Genomic DNA, 25,235 nt, shown 5'->3' with positions numbered 1-25,235 from the left:
CACCCCAACATTTTGATGGTTTAAATTAGCAGAATTTTGGAAATTAAACCTTAGCTTTTCTACCAGAAATATAAAATCGCTGTTTGGAAATCATAGCCAAAGTCGCTTACAAGGTTAGATCCAGAATACAGAATATCAGCGGTTGAGAGAAACCTCTAAGAGAAAACTCATTTTGAAGCATGAACCCTGATTCTCTGAGACGGGACAGGATGGGACAAGTTACAGTAATCTCCTCATTATACTGGTCTTTTGGTTTAGCAAAAGATAATGCTGTAAAGCATACTTTGACCCTGTGTTTCTTCTGTTTTGATCTGATCACTGCTGTTCCATATTTTGCAGAATAAAAACGTGTGATGTGAGATGCTTAAATTCTGATTCACGATGTGTCCTCGCAGTTCATAGAAGTGCAAAGTACAGGAAAGCAGAATCTGGCAAACAGCTGGCACATTGTTATGTTTATGATTTTTCATAAGATTGTCTGCCAAAAATGACCATCCCCAAAAAGATGCTCAGAGAGAAGTCTTTGAACATGCTTTTTGCAGAAACAAAGTAATTGTTGATAACCTCTGTCTTTTACAGAGACTCAGAATACATTGCTATGCCAGTCATCCAAAATGAAGCATCTTGAGACCTTTCATGGAGAAGAAAAGGGGTTTTGTTTGAGAGCTATTTGAGTCTTAAGACCGAAATCTTAGGAAGAGGGATTGCCATAAATATTTTTGTATAATTAGTAAACTTTATTTACCACCGAAGAAATTTTATTACCCTTGTGTGGTCAGTAACTTGCCTACAGAATAAAGTTAGTTGCAGTGGTCCTACTTCATAATAACTAGTTTGCTTCATAATTACAACCTTTAATATGAACAGAATGTTTCAATTGAAAAGCAAACGTGATTTTTTTTTTTTTAATGAGCTTTTATTTTCTCCCATAGTGGCTCCCTGCCTGAACTTAGGTCTTGGTTAACTATTTGTAAAAGTAGCATTGTCTATAAGGCATATGTTTATGTTATCTGGGCTGTCCTTTGATTGCTGTCTGCTCTTTGAAGATGGTGGGTAGAATTGGCTTTGCTGTAGAAATACTCGATTCCTCCATAGCTAACACAAAGCGAGGAGCCGTGATGGGTCAGTGAGGCAACTTTGAGACGAAGAACACTGTCTAGGTGCAGTGAGCTGTGAAAGTTTATCCTCTTTATTTTGGAGGAATGAGTATATGCAGGAGAGAAAGAGAGAAGGAACAGGCAGTCATGATTTTATGTATCTATTACATCACTTGAGACAAAATTTTGAAAATTTCCTTGTTTCAACTGAAGCCCGAGGTGACCAACTGACAACGCACACGTCGTTTGGTTGTGTTGCACTAAAACCCATAGGAAACAATGAGAACAAGAAACAAGATACCTGTTAGCTACGCAGCATAAAACTTTACTAAATTGAAAATGCTAAAATAAAAGCTGGATCATTGCTGTAGATGTACTTAATGCAAACAGGGAGAACATATTGGTCTATGGGTAATAAGTCTTACTAAGCAGCCTGCAGTTTATATCTTGTAGTTAGTAATGCTACTTTGTGTATTGATGTTAACAAAGCATAGCAAGAATAAGCCGAGAACTTAAAAGTATTGACTTTTTTTTTTTTTTAAATCTCCAGCTGGAAAATAGAATGCTTAAAGCTAATTATTTTAGTTTTTAGGAATCAGATGGCTTCCAAATTCTATTTTTTGGTTAAGTAATTGCTTTTCCAATAGTGAAAAGTAATAGGTTCCATGTTAAGACTATGGATAGATTCCAAAAACAATTTTTAGAGTTCAAGATTTGAATCTTAGCATTAGTTTTATGAGGTTTGGGGCTTTTTCTTGCTTTTAAAACCAGAATGTTAATATTGAAAAGCAAGATGCAACAAATTTTATGTTAGTATCTTGGTGGATTCACTTTTGAACTTGACATATTTTAAGATATAGACCAATTTTGAGAAACCCATCTTTGTAAAACATATTGAAGTTTTTGGATAATTTGTGCTCTTTGTCAAGTATTGATATATTATAGAAAGTTTGGCTCTTTGGGGACCCTTCCACATTGCGCTTTCATGGGAAACAGAGTAATGCCTGCTTTTCCGTGTTAGGGGACTGCAGCTGCTTAGTAGACAGCAGGAGGCAGTGCTTGTTATTGAAAAAAGATAGGCAGCTGTTTTAAAAGTCAGTGAGTAGGGATGATGAGAAATTAAACAACTTTCATGTGTTGATATATAACTTCATTAATAACTACAAGGCTTCTATGTTTCATCCGAAGAGAGAATCCCATTATAAGGGAGCACGTAGGGTTTTGGGGCAGCTCAAGATGTCTGGCAGGTAATTAGGTAGTAGTCAGAGGTCTGAGATTAAAGAGTTTCCTTCAGTTGAGCAACAAGGTAACTCCAGTTGGTTCTCCTTTTCAGGAGGAGTGCATAGCCATTTCTATAGTACTAGGTACTCCTTACTTGTTTTCTGCAGTTATTTTTTATATGAAGAAGGAAAAGCAGCTTATTAGACATGACTGTATGATGTGACTTTACTTTTAATTGGCTTCTTGGACGCTTTCTGAATAACAGGTCAGAATGTTTCTGTAATAGGTTACAATTCTATTCTTTAAGCTATATTATTACTGGTTTTCTTTCTGATTTCTAGTTTCAGTGTATCACCAATAATTTTTCTTTTGGGATGGGGCAGGGCAGCAGAGGGCAAAGGAACCAGAAGTGGGGGGGAAAAAATCGTTGACTGTAACCTTTGATTGTTGCAGCACTAATGTTTTTAATGTGATTTGTGTTTTATAGTAAAGGTAGGCCTGAAAAAAAAAATTGCCCTTTCTAGATATATTTTTATCACTTTCTGCCTTATGGCTTCCTGTGCCTGTGCAGCAGTTCACTTCAGTCTGTTGATTCTTTGAATTAGTATCAAAAATACCTATTTCTTTGTGTTATTGTTGTAGTAATAGCTCTATAGAAATTTATTTGACAAGTGGGAAAATGTCTACCCATTGTAATCCTGTAACTTCATTTCCAGATCTTCAGTTCATTAGCCAACTTGGCGAAAAACTGTAAAATGTACCAATTGTATTCACTTTGAAGTTTTAGTAGCTTTTCTGTTGCTGTTGGCAGTGTTTCCGTTGCTAGTGCTGTGTTCCTCTGAGAGAATATATAGCTTGCAAGAAATCTTACTGGTATGCAGACAGTAATACCCTAGGCTTTGTGTTATGCTGCGTTGCGCCATAATAGTTTTGTGTTATTTCCATTTGATATCTAAATCAATAACTTACTGGACACTATTTGCCTTTAAAACTCTTTATTTTTTTTTTACCGACTTAAATAATAGGTCCTGCTTGGTGCATGTGAAAACAAAATTGTGTTACCTGCTTTCTCATTAGCAGAGATGAATTTGAATGTTAAAATGACTTTAGTAGTCCTGGAGAGGTAATTCCTTCTGCTCTTCCTCCCCTAAGATTTTATTTCTTTTAAAAGAAAAATCTTTTGTAGATGAGGTGGTAAGTTTGCTAACAGTAGTACTCTTGCATTTTTTGAGGGAAAAGATGTGCATAAAACAGGCTTCTATTTTATTAGATTGCAAAGAAGGCAAGGCGGTGGTTCGTTCCATGCTTGCAGGAAGAGCATACCCCATGCATCATCAGTTAGAGTACTGTATCTCGGGCTTTGTGAATTTTACTTTGAGAACTTTTAATTACACTGTTCTTGATTCACTGGTGACAGAAGAGAGAAAGAGTGATATATGGCGCTGGAGAATTGGGTTCTCAGATGTAAATTGATACTGAGAATGCAGCAAAAGTGATATGCAGACACTAGAGTGAGCGTGGTTGTACTTGTCCTTTCAGTTGTTTCTAAAGCTGTTTTGTCTTCAACGTCGCTCAACGAAGAATACTGGTACGTTAGGTCACAGTGTCAAAATAACCTTACAATAAAACAGGATGTTTTCTTGACAATTTGATGTGAGAAAAAGGCACTTTTGAACACTGCAGCTTAGGAGCCAAAGCACAGAACTGAATTGCTGTTTTCCTATCAGTCCTTCCCTTTGTGGCAGCTGATGGGCAAATTCACAGGAATTATCTCAGTTGCTAGTGAAGATCTACAAGGTGCCTTCTCTTCCCACCCGTAATCTGTTTGCTTTCTTGATTTACGATTCAGCCAGCTGTTAATGCAGATTCTTTTATCTTCTAGATACTGGATAGGAGCGTAAAGCACTGTCTGTTGCCGATATGAGTGACGACTGTAACTGTATTTCGTCATTGTCTTGCTGATATTTGAGCCTTTATGATTAGACACAAATGTTGCGGAGAAGAGAGTGGAGCAAAGTTAGTGGCCTTCAACAAATAAGGGCACAGCTAGTTCCCAGAACAGCAGGGAACCTCAGTGAAAGAAGAGGAACATCCTGAAAGAAGGATAGACAGTATGTACTTGTGCTGTTGCCCTCTCTGCTCGTTTGTGTTTTCAGCTTCTTGAATTTGTTACCTGGATGCTTTGGCTTCCATCTGAGTGAAATCACAATGAGACAATCAAAATGAGCACTAGGAAAACTCTGAAGGTGGAAACCTGCAGTAAAAGTTGCGTTAGTCTGAGATGAGGAAAGATACTGATGAATTCTGCTTAGAAGTAAAACAACAGTGAATTTTTAGTGTTTATGCACAACCACAATATATAAAGTATTCTGTACATTCTAAATCAATTTACTAGAGAAGTTTGGAAATTTTTATGGGACTCTTTTATTTTCTGACTCTTAATAGAATTTTGGATACACTTCATAAATTTTTCAGATAAAAACAGGTTGCCTTGTTCTCCAGTCTAACCTTCTCCTTTTTATTTCCCTTTTTTCTTTTTATTCACTGTATATCTTTGGACCTTTCTTTTTCAGAAGGTGGATTTTTTTCCAGTGTTTCGTGAAGTAAGAACATATTTTTTGCAGCTGAGAAGAAAAGCTACTTTTTCTTCCAAAATACTTGAAAGCAGCTGTCAAACATCCGATTCTGTTTAACGTGGCCTTTTATTTGGGCTTTGTGTTAGGAGGTGAGAGCCCAGCTTGTTCACTTAGCAAATTTTCTTGTTCAGCAACTGATTTTTAGAATTATTTCAAGTCAGAGATAGTAATGTTAATTATATTAAGAAATCATTAATTTTAGACTCTCTTCTGTTGTCTAGGTTTTTAGCTCGTTTCTTGGTAAAGATGGCAGCCGACAATGCAGTGTTGAACAGATTGGAGCAGAAAGGTGCAGAGGCAGATCAAGTTATTGAATACCTCAAGCAGCAAGTTGCTCTGCTCAAGGAGAAAGCTAGTAAGGAATTCTGCTTATTATGATAAACTTGCTAACCAGATGGTTACCATTAAATGCTCATAGGAAAAAATGAGAGCATGGACAACTTTATTGGTGCTGTCAGCCTTTTAAGCATGTTTCAGGTTCTCTAAGACAAAGTTTGTAATAGTAGTACCTCTTCACTGTCTTGTGGCTTGTGGGGAGGAGGGAAGAGTTGTGATATTTTTGGTTTTGTTTTGTTTTTGTTGAAGTCTCTTGTTCTGAAGCAGAAAAGCATGCATGAGGGAAGGGTTAATGACACAAACAGATTATGGAAATTTGATAGGACACAAATCCTTTTTTGAGGAGAAAGGGATTTGGGAACGTTATGAGACTATGTGTTGCTGCTTCTCACCACTGTGGAATTCTCTAAAGTGTATTGTGCTTTCAGCTTTGATATTTTATACCAACCTGTATCAGTGAATGAGGGTGCTCCATTACAAATATGTCGAAGCTTTTTCTTAATAGGTTTCTTGGTATTTCCTCTAGTGAGTCATCTGAAAGACTGAGAAACTAACATATTGAGAGGCAACTTGATTATATAAGTATCATAAAATGTCTATTAACTTTAACAAAATGTGATTCTAAAATATTTCTAACAAAATACTCCTTGAAAGTTGTCACTTTTGGTGTTCAGCTCACCATATTTTACTTTTCTCTGAAAATGAAACCTCTGTTCGCCAAATGATGAATACCAATGATTGAAGGCTCTCCTTTTCAGTATAGTATCAACTCTAGTCTTGCAGGCATCTCTCCGAGAAGAGAAGAAGCTCCGTGTAGAAAATGCTAAACTGAAGAAAGAAATTGAAGGGCTGAAACAGGAGCTGATTGCGGCAGAAATTAGAAATGGAGGTGGGAAAAGAGTCCTGTCCACACACAGCACAGATCTTGTCACTTTTGATCATATTTTATGATATCTTAATTCTCTGTGATCTTTGTCTTTTTGTATGACTCCGTGGCACCTCTTATAAACTCTGGATTTTCCTAGATTCCATGTCTATGAAGTCACCTACAGAGTTACTGCCATTTTAGTAAGCTGCAAGTGTGACAGGTATACATGCCAAATCCTAATCAGACGTGGAACTTGTTCTTTGGGTGTTTTTGTACAGTGCCTTTCATAATGAGCCCTGAACTTAATTGATTTCTGTCGGTCCTTATAATACTTCAGAAAATGCTGAAAGGTAAACACTTCTTGATACTCTAGATATTTCATCTAGCTAGACTGAAATCCCTGTGGAAAGTCCATTCAGAATTGAAAGTATGAATGAACGGTGACTTATTAGAAAATCCACGACAATGTCATCTTTGCCATCCTTTGCGTTTCTCTGTGTAGGACTATTCAGCTCATACTATCATTATGTAATTCCATAGTTCTAAGGAAAAAATTAAAATCTGAAACGGAAGTGTTTCAGATCCAGCATGTTTTCTTTATGATTATTTTCAGCCAAAGTCTCTTCTGCCCACTACAACCATTACCATTTTTACCCACGCTGTCAATGCAGTAAATTGGATAAGATCGTATCCGTTGTAGGTAGATGCTAACATTCCAATGTACTGACTGTTTCACTGTTAAAACAATACATTCAGCCTTCAAAAGGACCACTGTTTTATAAATGCAGAGAATTCTTTTTTTCTCCTGAGTATGAATAAATCTTTCATGCACTAAACTTAGCCATTAGTTTATACTTTTCCATTGTCTATTAATCTACAGTAATTTTTGATAGGAGTAGGATATTTCACAGAATGTCTGTTATGCTTGAGAGAGAAGTCTCAATACATGTGGATTTTCTAAGATGGGATTATGTTATATAGAAGAAAAAGGGAGTTATTTGTCTTGACATGCATCTTCCTTCATTTAGCTAGTTTATATAAAACAGAGCAGAAATAAATTTAGATCTTTCCTTTTGAAGTAAATTAGAGATTTTTTTGGTTTTGACAGTGTTGAGCAGTTGAACACGAAAGTTGGATAAACACAAAACATCAGAAATATCACATGAAAAATCTGAGAAACAAAAAATCTCTTTGGAACTATCAGGCAAAACAGCAAGCAAGTGGTTGTTGATAGAACGACTCAAGATTTTGAAGATTAAAAAAACTGTTTATAAGAATGTAATTCATTCAAGTAGGTTTAGTGTTGAAGAGCGCACATATGAACAAACTCAGTGCGATTCTTCAGGAAGGTTACTAAGTGTAGCTTGAGGTTACATTGGAAGTCTAAATAAAATATTGCATACCATATTCTAATTTCAAAATTATTCTGACAGAATAGCTATAGAGCACATGTTGGTAAATGGCTGTCTTATTTTGGAAGTAGCTGTTAATTAGGAAACATCATGTAATAAAGGTTTTTCTCTCATGGCAGAAGCTCTTCAGAGGGTTGATTATTTAAAAAAAAAATATATATATATATAGAGAGAGAGCATTTGCATTAATGGTTTGGCAGTAATTCTGAGCTCTCCTCTGGGTGAGAGGCTTGGCAGAGTACTAATTACTAAAAAGATAATGCAATGACACAGAACTATGTTCATATTTTTTGGTGATTATACCCATTCAAACAGAATTTGTTGAAACACCAAATGAATATAGAACTATGCGTTTGGGTGAAAGGAATGTTTAAGCATGTAGGCAGAATGGGGAACTGTATAGTAGTAGCACTGGAAAGATTTTTTCAGTTGGTTATTGATGATGATTTCCCAGTACAGTGCTGTGGAAAAAAGCACTAATGAGATAATGAGTTGAAGCGTAGAAAGTAGAAGGGAGGTGGTTCTTATGTTTTTATCTGGTAAGGTAGATACTGAGGTGGTGTCCAGAATTCCTTGTCAGCAGTTTAAAAAGAAATAAGAAGAAAACGTGGAGAGTTTGGGGAAGGGAAGTGAGAAAACAACATATAGTTGTAGATAATTTCTTAGAATGAGACGGTTCAAACTCAGTTTTGTTAGTTAATCAGAAAGAAGAGCTGAAGCATGATCTGCCTACAATATAAAAATTATGTCATAGAGAAAAAATTATAGAATAGCTTACAGTATGACAAGAGCTTGTGGCTAGAAACTGAAGCCAGATAAATAAAAATGAGAAATAAGGAGTTTAATAGTGAAGATAATGAGATACTGGAATAAACAAGAGAAAGAGGTGGGCATTTTAAAATGTATTTTCTTATACTTAGCATTCTTTCACATTTGAAAAAGGGATAGTCAAAGGCATTGTCCTTAACTGATCGGAATAATCACGTGTCGCATACAGACAGAGTTCTGAGGTTTGTTTTGTAGTGTTGCTTTTTACCACTCAGCAGTTGTAGTTATTTAGGTATTTTAAGCAAAATTTTCTATGCTTCTTGCTTTTTCTTCTACTTGGGAAACTTAAAATGTTCAAAGCCTTAGTGCCCCTTCTAATTTCTGTATTTTTAATTTTAGTAAAACAAATTGCAGTTCCTCCTGGTACAACCGTTTCTACAGCTTTGTTCTCAGAAGATGTTTCACAGCCTGCAGCAGTCACATCCTATCCTGGTCCCAAAGATCAGATAAAAGGTGAAGATGAAGAAAAGAAAAAGAAGGAAAAAGCAGAAAAAAAAGGTATTTCTGTTTTCTTAACTGTAGCCGATAGTAATGGGGTTTAATTTATGGAAAATGGGTTTTAATTTATGGAACCGCTTTTACATCATTCTGGGGATAGGAAAAAAACAGTTAATACAGATAGGGTAGGAAGAGTCACATGCTAGGTCCTAAAATATTTGAAGTACTTGAAGCTAATGAAGGCCTATCAAGTAAGCGAAAGGCTCATACTTAGGTAGGATACTTGCCACATTTGTTTTAATGTGGCCAAACTCCCTTATTTAAAAAAAAAAGGGGGGGGGGCAGTTTTGAAAGTTTTTTGGCAGACTGAATAGTTTCCTGTTCTGAGTCCTAGTTGTTAGATTTTTTGTTTCTGCCATGGAAACAGTTCAAGCAAAAGCCCAAAGACCAGCTCAGAAAAATGCTTTGTAAGAAGTAATAGTGCAGCATAGCGCTAAAGGAAGAGTGCTGAATTGGTTTTCTGCATCCTGTATGTATGCTGCTTTTTTTTCCTGCAAAACTCTTGCAGAAATTTGACAGTCTGATTAGATCCATCTGTCAACACGGATGAGACGTATGAATAAGAGGAATTAATGGGAAAATGAGATAGCATTCTCTGGTTTGGCAGCAGGGAGGAAATGTAGGAGAGGGGTATCTTGGTTTTATAACGCATTTCATTCTGTTTGTCTTATTTAGCTCTCTCTGTTGACTTAATAGAGTTAACAAACGTTTTTAAGAGAGGAAAATATATAAGAATCAGTTATATTTGCAGAGAAGTACAGGTTCCTGTATGGTAAATTAAATCATCTCTTACAATCATTCTTTTATGCAAATTATTATTAATTTGCTGTGAATTGATTTGTACAGCTTTTCAGAATTGGAATATTGCGGTGATATGGCACTGTATGACTTCGTTTTACAAGCAACAAAAACATCTAAGGCAGTAGTTACATGTAGTAACAATCTAACTTGCAGTGTCTAAGGTAATTATTTTCTGGGAACTAGTAATAGAAGCCTTAACTCTCTAAGCTTCATCTACATTTCACACTGAATTTGCACTTTGTTCTGAGATTGTAGCATGATCTTCCCTTGCAAATAGTTATATACATGATTTTATGGGTTTGTTTGTTTATTTTTTGAACAAAACTTCCTTTATTAGGTGAAAAGAAGGAAAAGAAACAGCAGCCAGCTGCTGGAAGTAGTGAGTCGAAACCTGTAGATGTTTCTCGTCTGGATCTTCGTGTTGGCTGTATCATAACTGCCGAAAAGCACCCGGATGCAGACTCTCTGTATGTTGAACAGGTGGATGTTGGTGAAGCAAGCCCAAGGACTGTTGTCAGTGGTTTAGTGAAACATGTTCCTCTGGATCAGGTATTAACAAAAGTATTTACTGATAACTCTTCCCTTCCTAAAGTATCTCTGTGACCTTCAGCTATTTATGCAGTGTATTTTCATTCAGTTAAAAGGTTTTTGTTTTTTTTTTTTTTAAACAATCATGAAAACAAAAGCAAAACTGTAGGTGGGAAAGGGCTTAAAAACAGCTGAAAAATGGGGAAGGATGCATGCACCTCCCCCCCGATCATTTTTTTTCTCCTTGCAGCACTTTTATGCACCTCTCCTCTCCCCCATCATTGTTTTTCTCCTTGCAGTGCTTCTGTCCTGGGGTGCTATTCTGACTCCTCTGTGAAGCCTTTGGTACAGAGCCCTCCTAAACCTAACAGATCTCCCCCCTCCCTTTAGGTTCCTACTGTGTAGTAGAGAATCCATAATAACTTTTCTGCTGCCATTCAGACTTTTGAAATCTTTGCTTTCCAACTGTCATTATGCATCAGTGAAGGGTTTGATATGTGGAGTAAAGATCAGGTAAATTTAACTTTGAGAATTAGCTGGCACTGAGTGGACAACTGCTGTGGAATACAAAACACGTATATGCACTTCTTGAGCTGGAATAGACAGTCTTACCTCCTGTCTTTTTTTCGGTTGGTACACTTGTATGTTTAAGAGAGACTTTCATGGTTTGTTGTAGAGCAAGCTGAGACTTCAAGACTGCATTCTCCTTACACCCTTCTTTAGAGGGTTAACGGGAAGAGAGGAATTGACTGAAGGCTTCTTCTACGTTCAGGTGTAGGCTTGAAAAATAAAGCAAAGATATACAGACCAACTGCAAAGCTGTTTGTGAAGGAAATGATATTAGTGTGGAAATATTGAATTTTTTTCAAGTGCCTTTTCAGTCCCTACTCATATCCCCTCCCCATGGTGAGGCTGCAAATGTAGGAGGCAGTTAAAATTGTGATTGTGGTTTTACAATATAGAAAGTTATTGAACTGAAAAAAAAGACTGAATACACTAACTCTTCTGTGAACTGCACTGATCACCTGATAGTATCCAGTTATTGGATTTTCAGTGGGCACAAATTCAAATTGCTTGCTATTGGCAGTCTGTTGCCAAGATAGCTTAGTAAAAAAGAGTCATACTAAAAGCCTTCCTAAATAAACTGGTGAACGTAAAGTATGCAGAATGTAGAGACAAGTGTCTTCTGTTGAACCTGTTTTCAGGTTAGAAAAAAATAATCCGGAGGACTACAACAGAGAATTAGGAGTCATTCATTTACGCCGTCTTTGTGAACGGTTAGTTTCTATGTCTGGCTTAGGTTTTGCCAAGTAAATTCTTTGGGGCAAGCTTCTGTTTTTTTGTTTTTTCAAGTGTTTAGGAATGTGAGGTCCTAGCCTGTGGCTATTGCCATGTAAATAAATTAAAATGTACATTTCAAATGTGCCTACACCGAGTATTAAACAATTCTTCAAAAACTTGGCTATTTATGACTGCAGTGGTAGTATCGCAGTTTTGCAGGATGAAGTATCTGTGTATCATCTGACTAGACTTCTTGTTAGGAGGCCCAGCATGCAACTGCATTAGCATTTCAATACGCGGTGTGGGCTGTTCATAAGTGTGAAAACTTCTTGTAGTCCCCCTTTGTATGCTGTACGGTGTTTTTGTGCACCAGTGATGCATGGATAAGGGTTTTATGGTGAAGCCAAGTAGGAAGTTGCATGCTTAGGTGTCATATCTAAATGCATGCATCATCAGTAATAGGGATGAGGTACTGAAACATGAAGTGGACCACATCAGTGCTGAGCTCTTCCGGCAATAGCTGGGGACAAATGAGTAAGAAGATTCTGAAACATCTGCAGAAGTTGTCGCCTCTTCTTTCTACTACTGCTTTTGGCTTTTTGAAATGGATCTCTGTTTGCTCCTGGCGTCAAGACCTTTCTTGGGCAATCGCTCTCGGAATTCAGACAGTTCTCAAGTGAGTGTTACCTTTTTTTTCCTCAACTCCTGCAATACTATTTGACCTAAAGGAGCCTCACATTGGTGGTTGGAAGTGATTACAAACGAAGGACTAAGAATGCAGGACAAGTATCTTAAGAGATGCTTTCAGAACTTAGTAGGGAAAAGAGACTACAGACAATCTCTAGAAGCACCATCCCTTCTGAGAGAATGCATCTGTTATGAGCTACATGTTCTGATTTTTATAGCAGAAACCAGCTTTTTCTTCCTACTTAGATGTCTTCAATGTTTTCTTTCCAGATCATTTTTTAGAGATTAGTATTGTCCACCCAGGAATTAGAAAACAGTACTGGAAGTAGTATTAGAAATTCATGTGTACAGTGACTTCAGCGTGAGCAACTTCTTGGCCGTTCCTGTGTAATATAATGCAGTTTTCCTTTTTAAAGTAAACAAGTTTTCCACTACTTTTGTAGCATTGCACTTCAAGGCTGTATGAAATAGTACTTTATCTCTTTTTGGGTAGGAAAAAGATAGAAATATGTATGTAACTGAGCTTGTGGTTTGTGTGTTATTTTTGCTGGCAAACTTTAGATCTGGACAAGTGCATAATAAATTGAGGGCTTTTTGTTGTTGTTGGCATTGCAGCTCACTCTGCTTTTAAAGCAATCGGTGTATTGGTTTTAACTTGTATTCACTAGCTATTATATGCTGTCACAGTACTTCATTTTGACGTATAGAGGGGGTAGTTAGTTGACAATCAATTATACAGGTGACTTCAAGCTTTACCTAAGGAAAACAGCAGTTTAACACTTCCCCTTTTTAGGGGAAGTTTAATGCTTTCCCCTTCATTCTACCGGCATGTTGGGAAAACATTGTTTTGCTCTGGATCCGAGATACTCATGTGTCTAACCATAGAAATTGATTGAATTTCAGCAAAAAGTATTGACTGTCGCAGCTTCTGAGCAGTCTAGCTGTCAGTTTTGAAGTTCCTGGATTCCTGAAACAAAAGGATTGGATCTTTGGAAGACCAGCTGAAGTCGTTATTATTTCCAGTAGATAACATTTGAATTTCCTTTGCCTACTCTCAGCTCCTTTTATGTACTAAGCACCTCTTAGGATGCCAAAGCCTTATCAGCTCCCTGTAGGCATAGGCTTGGTGTTGTTTGTGTCACTTAAGTGCAGAGATTTATCCTGTTATTCTTAACCAGAACACTCCTTACTGCAAGATAACACATATGCACAAGGAAACTGTTTATCTGTGTCCCCTTCAGCTGCATTTCAGTAGTGCTCTGTATTTGTAATAAAAGTTTTCTCATACTGGGAAAGGAGTAAATTTTTTTTCCTATTTTCTCTATTCCTAATCTTATCTGTCTGTCAATAAACACTCCAATTTATTTTATACTTCCTTCTGAAAAACTAGAATGTCTTTTTTTGTTCTTCTAATTTATAAGATTACAGCTAGAGGCCATGAATATCACTACTGAATCTCACTCTTTATAGCTGATGCGTTTAGGTGCTCTATTTATTAGCTGTTATAAAAAAAAATAAAAAAAAAGACCTCGCAGGAGCAAGTCAGAACTGCAGAGATACCTGAATATCATGTTCTTTTCTGGTTCGTGAATACTTATTTTTGAAAGGTGGTGGGTTTTTTGGTTTTGTGTTTTTTTTTCCCCTCATTCATTATGGATAAGTCCACAGGGTTTACCATTTTAATTCAAGTCTTATTTTCTGAAAATGTCACAATAAGTCCCTTCCATAAAAATAGGCAAAACTGGCTTTAAAAACCCCCAACACTTTAGGGATCAGTTTCTATGTATTTTGAAGTTTAATTACAGCAGATAGCAGATTAGCAGGTTTTAGTTTGAAGGTTCCTGAGCCTTTTAAAGTATGATTTTTTTGCCCTACTTAGACGATTAAAATGAACTTTCTTAAGTGAAATAGTTTGGGGATTTTTTTTGAACAGTCTTATTTTTATAAAGTTCCGAATAAATATGTCAGAGAAACGTAAAATATTATAATAAGCAGTCCCATTTTCAGAAAACATTTATTGGGTCTAGTTTCTATTTTTTTTTCCCCTCTGTACCTAGGGAATTGTCATTTATCTGAAGATGATTTAAATCTTTAGCATTTGAAATAAAAAGGGAAAAAAACACTTGAATAGTAATTTTTTTAATATAAAATCAAATTCTTATTTTTATTAAAAAAAAAAAAAAGTCCTGTGGAATTTCTTACCGTTTCTCTATGAAACTAATGCATATAGCTTAGGAAGAGAGCAGTTTGTCAAAAGCATTTGAAGATAGTTTAATTTCAAGGTCAAGCATTTAAGGTAATTCCTGGTAAAAATGATGAGATAATATATATGCTTGAAATGTTGGTAAATATTTCTTACTACTGTAATGAATAACTTCTCATACAGAAATCTTATGCAATGTTGTGATTGGTGAATGATTTGACCCTACATTTTTGGCGGGTTTCTTCCTCTGTTAATTTGATGAAGATGACGATTGCTATTTCTGTATTGAGGTGATCTGCTTTTCTCAGTTGGAAAATCTGAAATATAAAAGTGATCTTCCAAAGTTCCAGAATTTTTTCCAGTTGGTTGAAACTGAAGTTGTTTACCAAACACAACTCTTTGTGTTCCTTTTATTCTGTCTATCCTTTGGCAAATTGTTATTCAGCCCTAGGTTATGTCAAAAACTCTCTTTTTAGGATATAAAACAATCTATAACCACTGACATTTTGCAATAATTTCATGGATTTTTGTGGGCATTTTTCCATAGCAATAACCTAAGAAATGAAAAATTTTCCGTCAGTGGGCTGCCTTGAAATTTATGTGAGATCCAGCATATATTCAGGCTATCCTTTTTCATTTTAACTGCTTAGTTTGAGATTTGTGTTTTGCTTTTTTTAAATGTTATACTTGGAAGATGTACAGTATTCAGAATACTTAATCATGTGAGTTTTTAATGAATTTTGGGCTTGCAATTCTGCTTAAAGTTATAGCTTAAAGTTATAGCTTAATGTACAAAGATTGAAATCTAGAAATATTTATGGATGCATATGTGTGCATTAGGAGCATGGGAATGAAGGCATTCTGTCTGTCTTTGGAGACATTTCTGGGTTTAATTTCTATTCGGTTTAAAAGTGTTGTTTGTTTTCTAGCGTAAAATGTTGCTATGTCCTCTAACAAAGTGTGGTTTCTCTGGTTTACCATTACCATTTTACTAACATACGACAACAAGGGAAGAATTACGGTTTTGTGCTAATAAATTGCTGTGCGCAGTTTCTACAGCCATTCTCAGTGTTTCAAAAAATTCCTACCATTTTGGCTAAATAAGATGATACACAAGTAGCTCACTTTGAGTCTTAAATGGTAAGCCACCTGTACGTTTTCAGTACACAGTTAGAACTTCTTGATCCGCAAGCTAGCGTTGTTTGTAGAGCGTTCTTTCTACTGGGAATTCTTTCGCTCAGTGTACAATATTGAAAGTGGACTGAAGTGGTGGTCTAAAACAACTAAAGATGGAACACGGGTGAAATGTTGGAAGTATCTATTCTTGTATGCTTCTTTCACGGATGTTAAGATCCCTTCTTTGCAATTCTTTTGTTATAGTGAAATAATTATAGTCCCCAAAAGCATACGGCATATGATCACTTATGTCCTTTTGTTTTCCTCCCCCAAGATGCAGAATCGGATGGCAATACTACTCTGTAACTTGAAGGCTGCAAAGATGAGAGGAGTAGTATCTCAAGCAATGGTGATGTGTGCCAGCTCCCCCGATAAAGTGGAAATTCTGACTCCCCCACCAGGGGCAGTCCCTGGAGAAAGAATCACTTTTGAAGGTTTTCCTGGTAAGCAGTAGGTATTGGGGAAATGGGGAAATTGCAGGAGACAGCTGGCCTTTGCCAAGGTGACATCAATGTTGTTGCAGATAAAACAGTCTTTTAAAGCTAGTTGCATTTTTGAGGTTAAAATTTTTTGAATTAGTAATATTAAACATTTTTTTTATTGTTAATGTGCTAGGATTCTGTAAATAAACCACTGAAAATATTTATCTCCAAGGCACAACTTGAAAGATACTGGGAAAAACTATAACCCCCAAAAGTTAAATAGAAACTTTCATATAAAATTACCCACTTTTTTGAAACTTAAGTATGAATAAGTATTTCTGCTTTGCAAACCTATGAGCAAGCATATTTGCACTTTGGAAGTTACAGTAAGCAATTGTAAGACATGGAAGGAGCAACTGTGTTGCCCAGTGTCTCAGCGTAAATAAGTGGTGAAGTAATAAGGTCCTGATTCCAGGTCCTTCCCCTTAATAAACATGTCAGAACTTGAGCTCGGCTTTTTCCAGAGGAGGATAGTGACGTGGGAGAGGGGCATCTCCTATTTATGAAGGGAACCTAGGATATTCAAAATACCAGTTGTTTTTTGGAAATAACTTATTGGGTCCCCAGAAAAAGGCATTGGAGTTTTTCCATTAAAAAACAAATGCTTGTTTTTCAGAATATAAATAAGAAAATAACCAAATCCCAACTATATCAAGAGATGATTTTTCTCCTTTTTCCCTCCCCTTCCCCTCAACTCCCTGCCCCCAGCCTATCTGTTAAGATGAATCAGAGTTTGTGACTGTGCAAACTGTTAGGTCAAATAAGCATCGTGGATGTAGCATAATAATGAATTCCCTCCTACCCCAAATGCTGTTTCATTATTCTGACAGGGGGAACGGGAGACATTCAGATTCAGCTTCTCCAGTTGCTCTCTTCGGCTCTGTCAACAAAGATGCTGGTTTGTTATCTCTGTCAGGGTTTCAAGTTATGCTAAGAAAAGGTGGTGTATAACTACCAATTTTTGCCGTGTTGAGAGGAGTTGTATGTATGCTGTGCCTGTAATACGTATGTGTATTTCCATTTTCTACGTAGAACTATACCAATCTTTTTAAGCTATTGCACCTTTGGACACTTTCCAGCTGTTGGGAAGTGGTTTTATTTATTGACCACTTGGCAAGCTAAATGCTTCTTAAACACATATCTGCATAAAATAGCTTTCATATAGGTGCTTTTCAAGATTGAAACTCTACCCATAAAAATAATTTGATTGATGTATCATTAAGGAAGCAACAGTCTATCCAGATGTTTTTGAAAGAGGAGGAAAGTTCAGTTTGCTGTGATTTTAATGCTATGGTTGAAAACAATACTGTGTTTAAGAAGGAAATCAGTCATGTAGCATTTTTCATTTTTAATTTTCTGTGTATAAAATACACTAAGCTTACTAGTTGAGATGCAGAATCAGTTTGTTCAGATGCATATCGCTTGCATCGAAACCTGGAAAGCTTCAACAGTTGGCTAAACTGTAGCAATAATTGCTCATAGCTTTTAATTGGTTATCACATATCCATGCCTTAAGTTAGATTATCTGTCAGGTGTGTGACTTCTATTGCAGGCAGTAGTACTTCCATATTACTTTCTGCCATTGAATAAATGGGCATGCAAGAGAATGCATCAACCTCTTGATTTATTCCTCTGGAGTAAACCTGCTAGCTGATAAGCCCTGCAAAATAAAGAGCAGGTCAACCTTATCGTATGATTTTTTTTTTCTTTTTTTGTCTAAGACATACCATTACTCCAAATTCACATCTCAAAAGTAACTTCTTATATCTGACGTTTGAAAATAACGTGAGAGTTGATAGTAGTGCTGTTTGGCTGTATTATCCAGCATATCTGCTCTTGTACGTGAGGACTAATGAGATCTGTTTTGTCAAAATAAGTAAATTATTTAACTCTATATTTAGAGTTCCAAAAAGCTTTTTCCTAGAGAAAATCATTTATAGCAACAGTTATTTTAAAATTATTCCCAGGTGTTAAGATATGCTGATATTCTGTAAACTTTTTATTCTAAAAAGATGTAGAATAAAAGATGAATGTGGTGTAAAAGCTTTACTTGAGACCCAAACTTGGTGCCTCCAGCCTGCATTATAAGGTTTTGTACACTTTATAGCCATTTCCTTCTGATAGGGAGCCAAGGACATTCACGGAGCTTTGATAAGTGCCAAATGAAGGCTTTTACAACACATTTGAAAAGTGTATACATCCAGGGCTATAAATTGTAGTCTGAAATATGGCAGTGGTTCCCAATGTTGGATAATTGGTAGAATTGGTAGGTGTGAGATTAAAGCTAATCACTGCTTTTGAAAATACACCTTGTGCTGAACAGTACAAAGTAGAGCAGTACATTTCCTAGAATTTCTGTAGTAAAACGGGAAGAGAAGCTGGAAACACCTTTATTTAAAAGGTACTACTTTGATAGTTCTAAAGAAAATACTTGCATCCTCAGCAGTTAGTCATTGGCAGAAATAGCTGATTTATAATAAGATAACTGGCATATAATGGCATACGTGATGAATAAAATCATGCATATAATATTAATAGATTGGAGGGATTTTTAAGAATGACTAATGTGCAAGAGTGCACACAGGATCCAAATGAGATGCCAGTGCAATGTAGGATATTTCAATAGGTTTTTTGTTTTGTTTTTTTGTTGTTTTGATTTGTTTTTTAGAGACAGGGAACTTGTTGTTAGTGCCTGAGAGCCAAGCAAGAAAAGGACTCCTATGTGGTAGGCATTGTAAAATTAGTCGTTGGTCTCTGTCCCAAAAAGTTTGTTCTAAATTATGATGGAGACATAATATTAGGAATGCACAGCGTTGAAGACGATGCAGGCTATGAAACGTAGTGAAGGTGAAAGGAGTAGAGAAGGGTTAGTTGTGATGGTTTTAGTTTACAAAAAGTTTTAGCTCTTCTGTCTCTGATTAAGTTGACTGGAGTCTGGACACCAAATTCCTTTCCACGCTTCTTTTTGTGCAGTTTTAATGCAAGAGGGATGAGAGGAATGACAGAGTCGGGAGGAGAGAGCCTTAGGGCCACAGCTGGGGCTGCTGATGGTCACACAGCAAAGCGAGGTGTTGGATGCCTCAGTAACAACTTCGAAAAAAGCCCTAACCCTCCGGCCCCCCAAAGAAACAAAAAAGCACAGCCATGTTCAGTAAATAAAAATAAATTGTTGAAAATTCGGGCATTTGACCAGCCATCTATAGCTGTGAAGGGAAAGTCGGTTCATTGGCAATCTAAATGTGGGTAGATATATGCCAAATCCTACTGAATCCATCTGCTTTAATGAGAGCCTGATGGAGTCATGCAGTCTCTCTTCCTGTCGATGATAATATCCGTGTGTAAATCCGCTGGATAAAACTGCTACATGAGGTTATTAGTTATTGGATTTGTTGTTAATGAGCTGTTGGTTGAGGCCTAATTTGTTGGAGACAGTGGGTCACCTAGATAAGGTAGACTCAAAGATAAAATATTTACTGTGTCACATAAATATATTTGTAAAATATTGACAGTCTTACTAAACGTTATTAGATTTTACTACTTAAGGACTGTAGGATGTATATATTTTTCTCCCTAAAATTTATAAGACTGATTAAGATCTCTAAGTGCTAAAAGCTAATACACAGTCTGCTAGTCTGAGTGCTGGGATTAGTATTTGTAGTTATTGCCTGGCAATATAGTGTCTGTCTTACTAAAACAGTTAAACAAAATTTATAATTGTAAAGAGAAGTTTTAAGGCTTGTAATTTTATTACCCTGGAGTGAGTAAGAAAGGGCAGGGAAAAAAACCCAGAAGATAATGTTAGTGGTTGGAGACTATAAAATCAGACTGGTATCTACTGTAACTAAATTTCTTGGGCACTTTACTCTTGCAAACCATAAACTAAGATACTGATATTGTTCATTGTTAGGGGTTTGGGTTGCTTGGGTTTTTTTTTTTTTATTTCTTGTAAGCTGAGGACTGAGACTGTTGCCGCTTACCTTGTAATTAACAGCTGCGATGCCCCCCCGCCCCGAGCTTTTTGGTTTCTGAACATTCTCTTTTTTTAAAGGACTTTATTGGTTTTCTGAGAAAAACCTGGGAGACTAAAAAGCTAAGTTCCTCTTACTTGTAGTGGGGCTGCATATCTATATCTTCCAAATGGCTTTTATGTGTTAGTCTCATACAATTAGCTGCTGCCTCCTCAGAGGCAATCTGGCACACTGCTACCCTTATCAAGAATGTAGAATCCTCGCTGCTTCAGATGTCGTTTAACCATAGTGCTTAATTATAACCATTTATGTTCTGATATATATTTTTTTTTCAGAGCATTTTTAAACCATAAACATTCAGTTTTGAGTCACTGAAATTTAAAATAGAAAGGACAGCTGGGTCTGATTTTAGTTTGAAATATGAAAGCCTGTGAAGCAACAGGAGCAACAGCAGCAACAGTGAAGCTGCTCTAAAGCACACACAGCCGTCTAACGTCGAGCAGCCTGGACTCAAGTTATTTTTAAACTTTCCCTCTTTCACCATATAAATTATTCATGAGATACAGGCTAATTTTCTTTGCTCATTTTAGTTAAAGCAAACAAAGGCTAACTTGCTTCAAACTAATTGATTTTTTTTTTCTGAAGAAACTTGAGAGTTTTTTCAGAATCCTCTTCAATCTTTTAGAGGATGAAAGGTTTGCTAAAGAGTACTGTTGCCTGGAGGAGACTATTCCTTTTTTTTTTTTCTGCATTTAATGCCGTTGTCCGTGGGAGCACTGTAATGAATTGTATGATACCAAAAAAACTCCTTTACGCTGTAATATGTGAAGCTGCAAGATATAATTTTTTTGCATTAAAAACTTTATTAAATGTATATCCAACTTCAGTGGGAGTCTGTGGGAGACTCTTCATGAGTCTGACTCATACAAGCCATAACAAAATTATTCCTCATGCGTATATGCATGCTATACCTTTCCAAACCCTAATTGGCCTAAGACAGCAATTTTTGGATTTGTCGTGGCTTACTATGAAAACTTCCTTCTAGTAGCAGTATCACTGATGCTTTGACAAAATTCTTCCATGCAAAAAATACCACAGGAGCCACAAATTTGTTGCACAAGTTATATGATTAAGTACTAGTTCTAGCCTAAAAATTCCTGGCGTTTCGGTTAATACCTAGCTCTACAAAATAAACGGTGCTAAACCTGAAATGCAGTGGTTGGTCTGTAAATAGCAGGCTTCTTCAATCAGAGCTTTGGTGTATGGACGCTTTGCTTCAGTGGAAGCTGTATTCTGTAATGGAATAAGTGGTGTTGACTTCTCCTAAGTTCACGCTTTTGTTCCAGGGTGAGTTTTTTTGTTGTTGTTTCTTTTTTTAAGGATAAACTGGTATGTATTGTCTTAAGCTGCTTTTGTGATACTAGTTCATACCTTCTTGTCTGCTTTTGTGCTGAGATAGATTCTTTCATAAGTTAATTAACTGTTATTGAAAATAAAGGTTTCTTGATTATTGTGAGAACTTCTCTATGTCATATTTATACTGCTAGGCCAGATGACTTGTTTAACAAAATTTGGGACCTTTGACTCTTTATTTTATATAAAGAGAGTGGGAATCTCATTAAATCACTATAAGTTTATTTTGATTTTATTTATAGATATCCTTCTAAAGAATATTTTCTGGGAGAAAGGAATGCGATGAGGGGAAGGCAAAAGAAATTGCACAGCTTAGAGCTCTGGTAGTATTTAAAATTGGTGCCTATGCTAATCTAATATGAACTCACCACAGATCCCAAGGGAGCTTGACTTGGGATTCCAAAGAAACTTATTAACATCCAGAACATGTTTTTTATAATAAAAATCAGGTTTTGTTCTTATAAAAAGCAAGTGAATTTTTCAGTATTTGGGGAAGGGGAAGGAAATGCACAGTGGATCGTTTAACATTCCGTTTAATGATTTTATGAGTTTGTATGGATTCACTTTGGTCTAAATCCAAGCCTGTCTTTGTTCATAAACTTTAATATTGAACAGGATTCTTGTTTTTGTGAAAATGCTCAATTAGCTCCGAGTATGTACATTATTAATGGTGGTAGTGCTGTTCTTTTAAATATTAAGTACACTGCCATGGTGAAATAACTTGCCTGCATTATTGAATCATGCTCTGGTAAGGCTGGCCTGCTTAATAGAGAAATTTGGTCAGCTGCTTCTCTTGCAGTTACCCATATAGAAGCTATAGAGGTTACAAACCCAGCTGCAGGCTGAAGTAGCTTACTTTTGCAAGCATTGAGAACATGAGTAGACTGAATCACTGAAAATGCTGAAAGGAGAAAAATAAGAGGGCAGTTCAGAATCACAGGACTTTGTTTATGCACCTGTTGGTCAGCCAGGCAAGAATACACCAAGCACTAACAAATTTCAGCCTACTACTAGAAAAACATATCTCAAAATCCCTGCTGCTTTACAGTATTTCTGCCTGAGTCACTGGGAGGATTGAGTAGTGGAAGATGAGAGTGCTTAGCGTTCTGCTCTGGGGAACTTTGTCATTTTCCTTTAGAAACTTGTAGCTTCTTTGAGAAGATCTCAGGGAGGATCTGTTCTTATCATATATGGACTTACTGATACAGTTTCTCCCACACACTGGAATTTATTTGATTCCTGTTTTTCCTGAAACTGAAGACTTTAGTTATATGGGCAGAACGGGCCAAAGTGGCACTCCTAGCAAGTAAAATATTCTATTGATAATCTATATCAGCACTGAAATAGCATGGGGATCCCTTGCAGGATTTAAATGTGCCCTAATTCTTTTAAAGCAAGCTATGTGTTTTTCATTTGTCCTGCCTATGAGGTACACACAAGAGGTTAAAAGTACCCACCTGCATAATGATTAAGTAACTTTGTTTAATGAAATCTTGTTTTACTTTAAGAGGATCTACATTTTATTAGAATTTAGAAATGAAATTCACTTGACCTTGGAAAAGAAAATAAATGGTACAGTGAATTGGCTGTCTTGCTTTATCTAGATTATGTTGGCAGGCAGTATAAATCTTAACAGCAAGAGAGCTCATTTAGATTAGTTCTTTGGTTCGTCTATTTTGCATTTCATGCCTATTTAAAAAAAATAGGAAGGGTATTTTGACTCTGAAATACTCCACTATTCTGAATCATTTGTTAACAGTATTTCAAAGCTTTAGTAGAAGACGACTACATTTTGTGGTCATTAAAGATCCTGAAGTAGCCAGATTTCCTAACGTAGTTAGGTTCTCAGTATCTCTGGGAGATAGATAGCTTACCGTGGTGTGCATGTGAAAACGGAACTGAGGCATATAGAGACTGAGGCCAAAATTGCTTAAGTACAATTTGGCCTCTAACAGTTCAATTATTTTAGGCTTCAGAGTTTGTCCCCAAATAGTACAAAAAGTAGCAGAACAACGTTGAAACTTGGGACTCAAATTGTATGTCATCACCCTAACATTGGACTATTCTTGCCTACCTTCCATATTTCTCAGCTGTAAGGGCACCTGCCAAATTCACTTAATGACATTTCAGAAATAATTTGCATTAATTCCTAAACTTAGGATTCAGACAAACCTGTGTCTCCGTGAGTAATGTGCTTCTGTGATCAGTGTCTACTTAATTCTTGGGAATCCTTTTGGTCTTTCTTAAATTTTGTAATCCAAAAACTAGCACTGGTTTGATTTCTTCCTCTTGATTTGTGGTCTGTTAGCTCCTTAAAACCCTTTTTTCCCTTGAAAGATCAGCATTTAGAGAGAGGATCAAGAGACGTTTCCTAGTCCTATAATACGGTTAAGATTAAAGTTTTCACTTTGAGAGTTGCAGTTGATATTCTTCCCTTTAAGAGTTTATGTGCAGTGCTACTATGTGTGCCTTCACAGACATGTGTGTACGCCTAGCTCTTGCCCTGCCTTCTGTATTGTGTGCTATTAGGTTATTCTCTGTTTCTAAACAGGAGATCCTGAGAAGGAACTTAATCCCAAGAAGAAGATTTGGGAGCAAATCCAACCTGACCTTCGTACCAATGACCAGTGTGTTGCTACATACAAAGGAGTTCCATTTGAAGTGAAAGGGAAAGGAGTCTGCCGTGCAGAGACCATGGCAAACAGCGGAATTAAATAAATGGTTATTAGAAGGTTTTTCAGATGTTGAAATGGAAAGTAATGCAAGCACAATAAAGACATGAATATATTGCCCCTCCCAAATGCATGGCTAATTCCTTTCTTTTGTTTGATTCCTTTATCAGAGATACTGAAGGTGTTATGCCTGCAAGATTTTCCCACCTCACTCATTACCTATGCTTGCTATCTTTGAAGTTGAGTATTATCAACAGTCATTAACTATTTAGTGTTTAAGATGTAATTGCCAAGGTTTGTTCATGGTAGAACTAAAGGGTGCATAAGGCAGGCAAACATATTCTCTGGACAGCTACAAGGTTCAGAGGTTCTACTAAGCAAAACCATCCATCTCAGGAAGACAAATTTTCTGCCATGTTCCTTGCATGCTAAACTCTGTTCAAGAGGTGCAAGACTGACTGATGGTTGGTCACTGAAGGCCACAGTCATCTTTACTCCTCTTGTCGTCTTTCCATAGTTTCAATCCCCTTCTCCTAAACACCTCTCAAATATTATAAGCCTCTGCAACTCTGTTCTTAGCTGTGTTGTCTGAGTAGTCCCCAGACTTCACTAATGCGAAGATTAAAGTATAGCTTTTAAGTGTTACAATTTAAATAAAATCAAAGCTGTCACTTTGCTAATGTAGTTCTTGGGTTTCACCTTTTCCACCTAGAGATTTCCTTTTAAATGACAAATAATACTAATAAGTAGTGAATATAGAGAATAGATTGTCAATTAGTTAGTCAATTTAAAAAAAAGAAAGTCAGTTGCCAATGCCAGAAACAAATATAAGACAAATCAATTTTTGGTTTTAATGTCCTTATAAGCAATAATATTTTATGCAACAGATGCTGTAGTGTAAAAGAAATAGCTTCTTCAGTTCTTAAAATTGGAATTAATCTATAATAAAATAGTACAAGTAGTCACAATTGATATCGTAATAGCTTCAAATTACTTTTTATAATTCCTGCCCCTTCATAATTTGAAAAGAACCATTTTAGATCAATTTGCAATAAACCTTTTAAGTAGCTATTTAGAGATGGTTCAGATGTTTTAGCATCTAGTGTTTAACTGTCTGCTTTCTTACCA

The 25,235-nt window shown here is 36.4% G+C and overlaps 1 protein-coding gene across 10 annotated transcripts in view; it reads left to right on the top strand.

Moving 5' to 3' along the window:
* The window catches only part of AIMP1 (aminoacyl tRNA synthetase complex interacting multifunctional protein 1), a 40,606-nt gene extending 16,370 nt beyond the window's left edge, over positions 1–24,236 (top strand). For 3 of the 10 annotated variants that reach the window (XM_068941953.1, XM_068941955.1, XM_068941963.1), the window contains 6 exons: positions 5,176–5,309; positions 6,066–6,179; positions 8,738–8,896; positions 10,035–10,246; positions 15,847–16,015; positions 23,987–24,236. In XM_068941953.1, coding sequence (XP_068798054.1) covers positions 5,176–5,309; positions 6,066–6,179; positions 8,738–8,896; positions 10,035–10,246; positions 15,847–16,015; positions 23,987–24,153 — 955 coding nt within the window. In that variant the 3' untranslated portion in view covers positions 24,154–24,236. Of the gene's footprint in view, positions 1–4,200; positions 4,430–4,891; positions 5,044–5,175; positions 5,310–6,065; positions 6,180–8,737; positions 8,897–10,034; positions 10,247–15,846; positions 16,016–16,884 lie in introns of all 10 variants that reach the window. The other 7 variants (XM_068941959.1, XM_068941960.1, XM_068941957.1 and 4 more) reach the window with 4 other exon arrangements.
* Positions 24,237–25,235: the final 999 nt, after the last annotated feature.

Source organism: Struthio camelus, chromosome 4 (genome assembly GCF_040807025.1).
Source record: "Struthio camelus isolate bStrCam1 chromosome 4, bStrCam1.hap1, whole genome shotgun sequence".
Taxonomy (NCBI): domain Eukaryota; kingdom Metazoa; phylum Chordata; class Aves; order Struthioniformes; family Struthionidae; genus Struthio; species Struthio camelus.
This window is presented reverse-complemented; position numbering and strand designations above follow the sequence as displayed.